Source organism: Phascolarctos cinereus, unplaced genomic scaffold (genome assembly GCF_003287225.1).
Source record: "Phascolarctos cinereus isolate Bilbo 61053 unplaced genomic scaffold, phaCin_HiC Scaffold_726;HRSCAF=1367, whole genome shotgun sequence".
Lineage (NCBI taxonomy): Eukaryota > Metazoa > Chordata > Mammalia > Diprotodontia > Phascolarctidae > Phascolarctos > Phascolarctos cinereus.
In genome coordinates, this window is record NW_027556098.1 from 407,049,124 (window position 1) to 407,059,123 (window position 10,000).

The window sequence follows — 10,000 nt, forward strand, 5'->3', positions numbered from 1 at the left end:
CTTGGAGTCATGTGGGATTTGTGGGTCCACTGCTGCCTTATCACCAAGCTATTCCTGCCCTGATTATGCTCCTGTCCTGGGACTCGAGTGTCCTGCCTATAAATCTCACCATTGTCTTGGTAGGACCCTCTCACCCTTTTTCTCATTTCTGTTCCTCAGAATGCTCCCAATGCTCAAGGCTTCTTCAACTTTGATACGTTCTGGAAGGTGAGTGTGGTAAATAACCTCCCCCTTCCCTTCCCTTCCCTTCCCTCCCAGTCGAGCTGTTCCATCCTCCAGTTCTCCTGATGCTCACTCTTCAGGTGGATAGGGTTCCTGGGTTGCTGGGTTGTACTGGGAGTGCATCTCATTCTTAGGCTGCAAAAGCTGCCTGCATCCTAGTTCTAATTCTGTCCCCCCTCCCCCTTTTCTCTACAGAATTTTAAGTCCAAGCTGGGCTTTATTAACTGGGATGCCATAAACAAGGTAAGGGCCAGATTGGGAGGCCAGGGCACATGGGTCCTTTGGGGGGAGAGGAGTGGAGGGGAAAGAGGAAGTAAGAGTCCCAGAATGATGTCTTTGAGGCCTTGGAGAATGTTGGCACGTGGGAGATAACCTAGCCCAATGTCCTTGTGTTACCAAGGAAGGGATGGGAGGCCTAGAGAGGTGACTTGATATCAGAGCAAGAACCCAAAGCCAGGTCTCCTGACTGAAAGTCTTGTGCTCACCCTGACATACCCCCTGAGGATGTTGAAGAAGGATTTATGTCAGGAATCTGGAGGAGACTGGAGGTAGAGAGGGAGGAGTTCCTTCTAAGGCCTTGGAAGATAGAGTATTTTGTGGGAGAGAACTGCAACTTATGGACAGGACACGGATAGGACTCATTAATACCTTCCCCATACAATCCTTGGTGGGCAAAGGGCCTATGCCTCAATTTCCCTCTCCCTAAAGCAAGCTAACCTATCCAATTCTTATGGAATCTGGGAGCAGTGAGAGGAAGTATGGGACAATGAAAAGAGCAAACAACCTGGTTTCAGTCTTCTCAGAGAAAATGAGGGGAATGGCGCATGTGGTCCCTATGATGCTACGTATGGAGTGTGGCATAGCTGGTCAGGACTGGGAGCCAGGACATACATGAGTAGGAGCACATCATACCAGAAACTCAGATATCTGGACCATGCCCCACTTCCTTCTTGGAAGCAACCTGTACTGGCCTGGGCATTTTGAGTTGATTGATGCATTTGGAAGGTGATCACCTACTCACAACTCAGGGAAATGGACCGAGTGGGAGGATTTCTCAAAGACTAAAGGGAGGAGGACACATGGGCAATTCCAAGTAGGAGACAGAGAATTGAGGAGTTTCAGTCCTGCTCTCACAGAATGCCTAGTCTGATGGAGAAGACACAGGACCCACTTCCAGGGAGCTTCTGGTCTAATAGGGAGATAGGGTCCCTTGGGGACCACATAAACTAGAAGAGTCTGTAGTCTGGTTAGGGAGACAGCACACACACACACACACACTCCCATATAACATACACTCATGAAAGAGATGTACAGATATGAACAGAATGTCACATTAAATGTAAACAACTACAATGAAAATAAATCCCAGAATGCAAGGGAGAGAAGTGGTCAAAAAAAAAAAAACATTGAGAGAAGGCTTTCTATGGGGTGGAGCTTATGGAGGAGATGAGGGGAATGTTCCTGAGGAGGAAGCCATTTGACAGAAGGTTCCACAGTGGGAATGAAGGGTTGGGATATGGGAGATTAGGAACAGATCAGGTCAGGATGCCCTCCTATCGTGAAGAGGCCTTTTAGGTTAATGATGGAAATTTTGCTTCAGACGTGATGGCCAACAGGGCATCACTGGGGAGGTTCTGGACCAGGGTTCCAACCATGGCCCCATCTACTTCATAGTCCATCCTTCCTAGAATTCCCACCCCCCCACCCCACCCCAGAGCTTTCTCTCTCAGAGCCTATTTTTTTGCCCAGGACCAGAGGAGCTTTCGCATCCCGTGATTTCCAGATGAGGAGTTGCCAGATGGATGGGACCCTCAGGCCCCACTCCCAAATCCCCTAAAATGAGAACATCCCCATCTCCTTTAAATAAACCACAGCTCCCCTGTACTCCCGGTCTCTGCTCTTTCTTGCCGCCTTTTTAATGTTTAAGGGGGAGAGGGCTGGAGGGGAAGAGTGAGGTGCCAAGATTTGGGATGGGGAGCTGGGGTCAACAGTGGAGGAAAGCACTGGGCAGAGAGGTCTCACCACTGAGCTCTCCCTCTAGGACTTATTCCTTTTACAATGGAGAGGTGTTGGGGGGGGGGAATCCAAAGCAAAGAATGTGGGTGATGAGTGTGGGATAATAGTGCTGTCTGCCTTGGCCTCTCCCATCTTCCTTTCCACTTCACTGCCCAGAACTGAGGTTCCTATATTCATTCAGTCCACCACCTCTCCCTTAAAGGCTCCAAGCTGTCTGTGTATCCAACTCCTCCTAAGTCTTATGAAAGTCTTATGAAAGACTGTTGATGGAATGGGGTATTGGGGAATGGGGGGGGTGTGTGTGTGTGTGTGTGTATGTGTGTGTGTGTGTTGGGGGGGCAAGAAATCTCAGGGAAAACCACATATATTGTCCTGAAAGGAGTAGGGAGTAGGGCTCCCCACTAATTTGCTTCCTACTTTTCCTCCACAGCGTCACTTCCCACGCCCCAGTACTCGGGCCTTCCTTTACTTAAGACGGCTCTGGGAGGTAGGAGAAGCCTCAAGAACCTCTGGGCCCCTTCAGTCAAGCCCCTCTCCTTTCCAAATGTGGCTGTCCTCTGTTTAATTAATTCCCCATCTCTCATGATCTCCTCGATGTCATTTCCTAAGACTCAGACCAACTCTATTTTTAATTCCCTCATTATTCTGCCATCTGACAATAACTTTCACTAACTACCTCCACATCCTTATCTCTCATCTTCACTTTGTACTTCATCCAAACATGGCGCCTAGTGCCAATCTCCAAGGCTATGCCCAACTCTCTACCCCTCACACCCAGGTCCTTTCCCGCGAATCGGGTTCTCTGCCTTCCTGTGAACCATCACTTTTTTCTCCCTCTCCCTGTAGGATTTCAAACACAACACACCTTACATCAACTGGCAAATGATCACTGAGGTAAGGAGGCTAGGGTCCCTCACTTTGGGCATGGGCAGTGTGGGTCTCAGGAATCTGAACAGCCTTGGCCAACAACTCGCTGACTCAGCCCCCTGCCCTACTTACCTCCTTTGCTGGTTTAAGCAACCCTGGGTGGAGGTGGGGGTTAGGGTACAGAGGGAAAGCTGTGAGTCATAGGGGAGGCAGGTACTCCCCAGCCTTCCCAGGTATAAAGACTGAGGGCCGGAAGGTTGGAGCAGTCAGTCCCAAGCTGCAGGAACATGAAATCGTCGACCATCCCCAGTCTTCTGCTGCTGCTGCTTCTTAGCTTGACTTGGCTTGGGGGGAGCCATGGCAGGGTGGGTAATGGAAAAAGGGAATGGGGAACAAGCGGAGGGAGGGCAGGAGAGAAATATCCTCATGCTGGTGCCTGTGCCTATTCCTCCACTGTAGGGTTTCAAAGTCCTGGGACGGGCTGATCAGTGGTACATTAGAGAGAGTTCTTGGGGGAGAGAGACTAAAATTATTATTAGAGGTCAGTGTGTGAAGAAGGGTCAGGTTAATGTCTTGGTCTATCGATTTGGGTGGAGAATGGCAGGACACTTGGGCCTTGGGGGATGGTAGAGTTCTAGTGTAGGACAATTAGGCCCTGGAAGGAGAGCAGTGATTAGGAGATCCAAAGGTCCTGGAAAGAGGATTTGGACTTTGTGTTTGGGTCTTGGGGGACATTGGGGGAGTAGAGGGACGTCAATTAAGGTCGTGAGCAGGGGTGCTGTACTTGGACATCTGGTTTAGGATGAGCATTGGTAAACGAGGCCAGAATCAGTCCACTTTTTCTGGCAGGGTAGAAGTGAGGATTAGGACGGGACATGAGCAACACCGTCCTTCTCTTGTTCTGGGCTGAGCTAAAGCTGAGATCCAAGATCAAGGATCCAAGCCAAGGGCTGGAGTTAAGCCTCTGTTTCCCTTATTTCTTTCTCTTTCCTTTAAAAAAACCAAACCTAGGATTCATTTATAAGTCACAATGAAAAATTCTTCAGGCTACAAACGTTTTTACAGACTTATACACAAGAGTCTGGGTGTAGAGGGGGAGAAAGCAGGTCGGGGGTGTAGAGAATGACATTTACTGATGCATTGATTACTTGATGGGAGTGGGAGCTGGGGGCTAGGGCCTGGGAGGGAAGTGAGAGAGGGTGGAGGCCAGTTTGCTTAGGCTCACACCCAAGCAGCTGGTGTGGGGGTGAGGTTTCTCCATCTGTTGCTCAAATGTTTTCAGACCCAGGAGAACCCAGGTGTCTGGGTTTGGGGTGAGGAGGGTGGGGTTGCTGAGACTAGTTATCTACCCCCACCCCGAGTGATGAAATCGACAGCTTAGATCTATCTGGGGTAATGGTGACAGCCCTCTTCGTGCCAGGCTTTCTGCCTTGTGTGTGCATAGCTCCTGTTACCCATGGGCTACTGAGAGGATAGGACAGGATGCTTTGGTTCTAGGAGGTGATAAGAAGCTGGGCAGCTGGCCCCCAGGTCCTGGGATGGAAGTGAGAACTGAATTGCCTGGCAGAAGCATTAAGTAACCTTCCTCTCCCTTTCTAGGGTGCAGATGAAACTTCTATTGAGAAGAGGGCTGGGGGTGCAAACCAGGTAAGTCTGTTTGCCTTGGAGTCTGAGGAGCCAGGTTCAAATCCGGTGAGAGAGTCCAAACCAATAATCCTTGTTCTTAAGGAGCTTTCTGTCTGATGGGAAAAGATGCACCCAGAAAAAGCCATTATCACATGTGCCAATTGATAGAGAATTCAAGGGTGGATGATCAGAGGAGTGGATTGGTAATTAGAGAAAGCTTCTTGATGGAAAGGAGCTTTCTCTGCTCCAGGCTATGTGGAAGCAGACAGGGGAGAAGGGATCCCAAATTATGGGGAGATGATTCAGGGTGTGATCTCGGAGGGGACGATCAGCAAGGAAACCCAGTAAGAGAGATGAACTGGGTTGGAAATCTTTCTTCCCTCCTCCCTGGTCTCACAGAACTACAACCAGCCGGCGTACCCCACTGTAAATGGAGGACAGTACCCCAATGGGACACCGGCCAAGGTAAGGTCTGCTTGTGACCTGCTCTGCCTTCCCACAGAGTCCTGCCTGTAAGCAGAATGGGGGTAGGGGCTTCAGCACTGACATTGGGATTCCCCACATGCGGCCAGGGGTGCCGGGCCAGGAGTCAGGAAGAGCCAGGTTCAAACCCTGCCTCAGACACTCTCTCACAGTTTCCTGACTTGTAAAATAACAGCATCTTTCTCTCAAGGTTGTTGTGTTGATCGAATGGGGCACAGTGCCTGGCACATAGGAAGTGCCTAATAAATGCTGTTCCCTTGCGTCCTGCTCCTCCGTGCTCCTGAATGCCAGGCCAGTCTAGCCCCATGGCTTAGGGTCTGCTGCTTTTCTGCCAGGTAGTAGTTAATGATGGGGGCTCAGGGATATTCCAATGGACCTTCTGGATGGGCGCATTCCCTCCAAAAGCACAGATGCCCGCCTATCCATTCATGCCTGCCCTTCCTGGGGGACTTTTGTTCATGTGTTCCCCTAATGTTATGACTTTTCCCCCTCTTTTTATGACTTTGAAGGAGCCTGATTCTCCCAGAATGGAAGCCAAGAATCATACAGTAATCTCTTGTGGGGTTACTGGGTGAGGAAGAGAGAGAACTCAGCAATTCAGCCCTCACAAGCACACACACACACACACACCCATATATACCCATTATACATACCATACCCACTCACCCACACACTACCATGTACCATTGTACCATTCACATGCCACACACACTACACACATACCACACACACACATACTCAGTACACACATATTGCACATATACCCACAGCTAAGGGAGAAGGGAAGGCAGCTATCTGCTCCACTGAGTTAGAACAGGAGAATTAAGCAGACTATTTTGCTACAACCAAATGCCCTTCCCTGCCCCACTCTCTGCCCCCAAACTGGACCAGCGGTTCCTGATGAGGGACTTTCTCTCCCGATGCAGACTGGCACTTCTGCCAGTGCCCCTGGGCCTCAGATCTGGTGCCCCCAGTGGGGGGTGGGCTCTCTCCTCACCTTGGTCTCTCTGTTTTTCTGAAGTCCTTTGGGGCTCAGCTTGAATCTCACCTGGTCAGGTCCCTCCATTGACTGTCTTCATAGATTTTGTATAACTTCCCACGTGTCTAGTTATTTTCATGAACTGCTCCCCACCAGGATGTGTGTTTTTGCCTTTCTTTGCATCCCCAGAGCTGGCTTACTTAGTCTAGTGCCTGGCACCTAGAGAATGCTTAATCAAAGCTTCCTGGCTGGCTAATGCACTGACTCAGGTTAAGTGATTTGTCCAGGGACACAGTCAGTACGGGTCAAGATGCTGGACCTGAAGGCAGTCCTCCTGACCGGGGCCACTCTTGGTTACTAGACCAGGCTGCCCTGGGAACCACTGGGAAGGCATACTGACTGATCCTAAAACCAGTCACAGAGCACGAAGGCAAGGCAGACAGAAAAGCTTCAGGGCTCAGTCTCTGTTCCAAGTCTCAATAACTGGGTTGACTTTGCCCAGGGAACGGAGAGCAGAAGAAGGCAGAATAAGAAGTGAGCCCAGAAAGTGGCTGAGGGTGTGAGGACGAATCTTAAAGCCCAGGCTGCACCTGTGATGTCTCTGGCATCAGGAGCTCGCAGAGGAGCAGGCTCCTTCCACCAGAGTGGTCTCCACCCCTCTGCAATGGATAGCTCTAAAGAACTGCCCAGGGTCACACATGTACCAGGTGCCAGAGCTGCAGGGATTTGAAGGCCAAGCTGTCTATTAGACCACCCTGCTGCCAAAGAAAAAATGCAGACATTTCTAAATGTTTTGTGGAAGCTTGCTTTGCTCTAAAGTCCTAGGATGGCTTTTTAAATTACAAAAGATGCAATTTTAGAAAGTGAGTCAATAGAACAAATAATAAGCAAACAATTAACAGGTGAAGACAAGCAGGAAGGCATTTCTGGAGGGCCCCTGCAGCAGGCCAGGGTCTCTGCTCCTGAGGAAGGAGGGAGGCGGGGGAAGGGCAGGCTGACCTTTCTAACATCCTCTGAAAGATGCGAAATGAGTCTGAAAAGTCAAAACAGAGATGCCTTCAACTTTCAGTCATGGAAATAGGGATACTAATTGCTTTGTGGACTGTGCTGTGGTAAATATTCAGGTACCTGGGAATCTCTGGGACTACTATGTCCTTCTCCCTCCAACCCTCCCTGCCTCCTTCTTTCCTTCCCTCCCTGCCTCCTTGTTTTTCTCCCTCCTTTCCTCCCTCCCTTCCTCCCCCATCTCATCCCTCCTTCCTTTCTTTCTTCTTCCCTCCCTCCCTTCTTCTCTCCTTCCTTTCCCTTCTCTTCCTTCACTCATCTAATCCCTCCTTCCTCCCAGCCTATTCCTCCAAGGTCCTTCTAGCTCTAAAAAGATGATTCTTTGGTCCCTTTGAATAAAACAAAACTAGGAAAGTAAATCTGATTCCCCACTATTTAAAGAGTGGGATGAATTCCCAAGCCAAAGAGAAATGTTTTTGAGGTTTCTCCCATTGCTTTAGGTTCATTTTAAATGTCACTTCTGACCCAAGGAGGTACTGGGGGAAAGCCCAGGATAGGGGGCTGCTGGAAGCTGGAGGACAGGATTGGGAGAAATGACAGCTCTGGGCTCCTGATCCCCTGGACAGAGAAGGGCTGGATAGAAGAGATGGTTGGGAGTGCTAAGGACAGGGGGATGCCTCCTCTGTCTGGACCTCCGTTTCCTCACCTATAAAATGAAAAAGCCAGACCAGACTCTTAGGGGTCATCTCTTAGGCCTTTCCCAGTTCTATAGTCTATGACCCTATGATTAGAAGAGATCAGTGAAAGCTGGGTGACTTTCTCAAACCACTAATTGGATCTTGTCTCCACAGGGATGGCAAAGCGGACAAGTGACAACTTCTTCTGTGAGTAATGGGAAGAACCAGGGTCTCTAGGGTTAGGGATGGAGAAAGAAGGGCTGGGGCCCTTGTGCCAGGCTGCTGCCCTCTCAAATCCTCTCCTTCTGTTCAGGCTTCTCGGGCACAGCCGGACTTGCTCCAGTGGCTGAGGTTTTGGTAGGTGAGTTTCAGAATGGACTGAAAAGCAAATGAATGAATGTGCAAATCCATGGGTCACCCCCTCAGAGAAAGGAGGGACTCTGGGAGGAAATGTCCTTGGGATCCGGTCAGCCAGGCCTCTGCATTGGGGAAGCTGCAGGGAGCTAGGGACAGACTCAGAGGGAGGCAGATAAGGGTCATACTGGATCATATTGCTCTGAAGAAAGCTGCCAGATCCCTGACTAAAGTTAGCCTGATGGGGGAGAGGGAAAGAAGTGAGGATATGCTGTGGGACCTTCCAAAGGCACCTTTAAAGAGGCAGTGGAGGGCACTGTGCCAGGGTGGGCTGTGGAGAGGCTTCCAGGAGATGAACTGGACAGGGGGTTTGGAAGAAGATAGGGACATGAGCTGGTGAAGAAGGGGGTGGTGATGTGTGCAGCTTTTGCAAGGAAGGGCAGCGTCCTCTATCAAGGCCAAAAGGCAGAAATGTATGTCCTGGGTGGGAGAAACGAGTTTAGTGGCACTGAACTGCACTTAGATGAGCTAAGCTATAATTAGCTAAACTCAGATGAGTTTAATTAGCCCATATTCAGGAAGGGGATGGGAGGCTGGAGAGAGATTGCCTGGAGAGCGCTTGCCTGGAGAGCTGTTAATACTGGGTTCTCTCCTCTCTTCCAGAGCACACAACTTCCAGGCGTGATGGGCCCCAGCATAGCACCACTGCCTCAGAAGAGCTCAGCCTGTCTCCCCACCCCCCCGCCCCTTTTCCTGGTACCTGAGACCCCCAAGCAGTCTTCTTGTGGAAACCCCATGTTTTCAGGCCTTGTTTGCACACCCATCCCCTGCTCTGGCAGGTGACAACAGTCAGGTGCCAGAACCCTGAGATGTGAGCAGTTAACACACACACTCTCACTCTCTCCCCCCCCCAATCTATTGGTTACTATGACGACTGTACAGGAAGCACTTGCTGCTTTCTTTGAGGGTCTTCTCAGTGGAAATAAAACACAAATGTAGTTCCCTGCCAATCTTTCTGCTGGTCTTATTCTTCCATGTTAAGTGAAGGCAAGGAATAGGGAAGAAATTTAGGGCAGGCCTTTCCTGTCCTCTTAATATGTATTTATTTGTTTTTTAAAGGCCAGGTTTCCCCCTCTCACCCAGGCTGAAGCATGGGAGCTATGTGCGGGCCTGCTCCCACTATGATCTTCAGGGCTGCCTGCACTGATGCTACAGTGATGGGCAGAGCCACCACACTCAGGAGGGCCACCAACCTCTGTCTCAGCCATCCAGTGATGTCGCCTTCACGCCGGGCTCCCACCACCTTCTTGAGATGGCACAGAAAGTGGCAGGCGGCCAGTGATGGGGACACTCGGGGCTTATCCCTCCTTCTTTCACCTAGCCATTGCTTCACTTGTCCGTGCCTCACTTTCTTCCATCAGTAAAATCAAGAGACTATCACCCATTCCCCCACCTCCCAACACAGACAGACAGAGGGAGTGAGGTGAGTGGATGAGAAGAGGGCTCCTGGAGCCAGACTGACCATGGCCAAAATGAAGCCCTGTGAGAGGGTGAGCAGAGACAGACAGAAAGGGAGAGACAGACAGACAGAGAGGGAGAGACAGAGACAGACAGACAGAGACAGACAAACAGACAGGGAGAAACAGATGGGCAGCGAGAGAAAGAGAAAGGGAGAGAGAGAAGGACAGAGAGGGAGAGACAGACAGGCAGAGAGAGAGAAAGACAGACAGGGAGAGACAGACAGGCAGAGAGAGAAAGAAAAAGGGAGAGA

At 50.3% G+C, this 10,000-nt stretch overlaps 2 protein-coding genes across 8 annotated transcripts in view; one reads left to right on the forward strand and one right to left on the reverse strand.

Annotated features, from left to right (window-relative positions):
• The window catches only part of DMKN (dermokine), an 18,499-nt gene extending 9,260 nt beyond the window's left edge, over window positions 1-9,239 (forward strand). The window contains exons 12-20 of one of the 3 annotated variants that reach the window (XM_020977311.2): window positions 160-207; window positions 418-465; window positions 2,669-2,725; window positions 3,085-3,132; window positions 4,705-4,752; window positions 5,131-5,196; window positions 8,050-8,082; window positions 8,189-8,232; window positions 8,893-9,239. In XM_020977311.2, coding sequence (XP_020832970.1) covers window positions 160-207; window positions 418-465; window positions 2,669-2,725; window positions 3,085-3,132; window positions 4,705-4,752; window positions 5,131-5,196; window positions 8,050-8,082; window positions 8,189-8,232; window position 8,893 — 393 coding nt within the window. In that variant the 3' untranslated portion in view covers window positions 8,894-9,239. Of the gene's footprint in view, window positions 1-159; window positions 208-417; window positions 466-1,971; window positions 2,098-2,668; window positions 2,726-3,084; window positions 3,133-4,704; window positions 4,753-5,130; window positions 5,197-8,049; window positions 8,083-8,188; window positions 8,237-8,892 lie in introns of those variants that run through there. The other 2 variants (XM_020977305.2, XM_020977325.2) reach the window with 2 other exon arrangements.
• Window positions 1-10,000, reverse strand: part of GAPDHS (glyceraldehyde-3-phosphate dehydrogenase, spermatogenic) — a 101,764-nt gene that overhangs the window by 54,493 nt on the left and 37,271 nt on the right. The window lies entirely within an intron of this gene.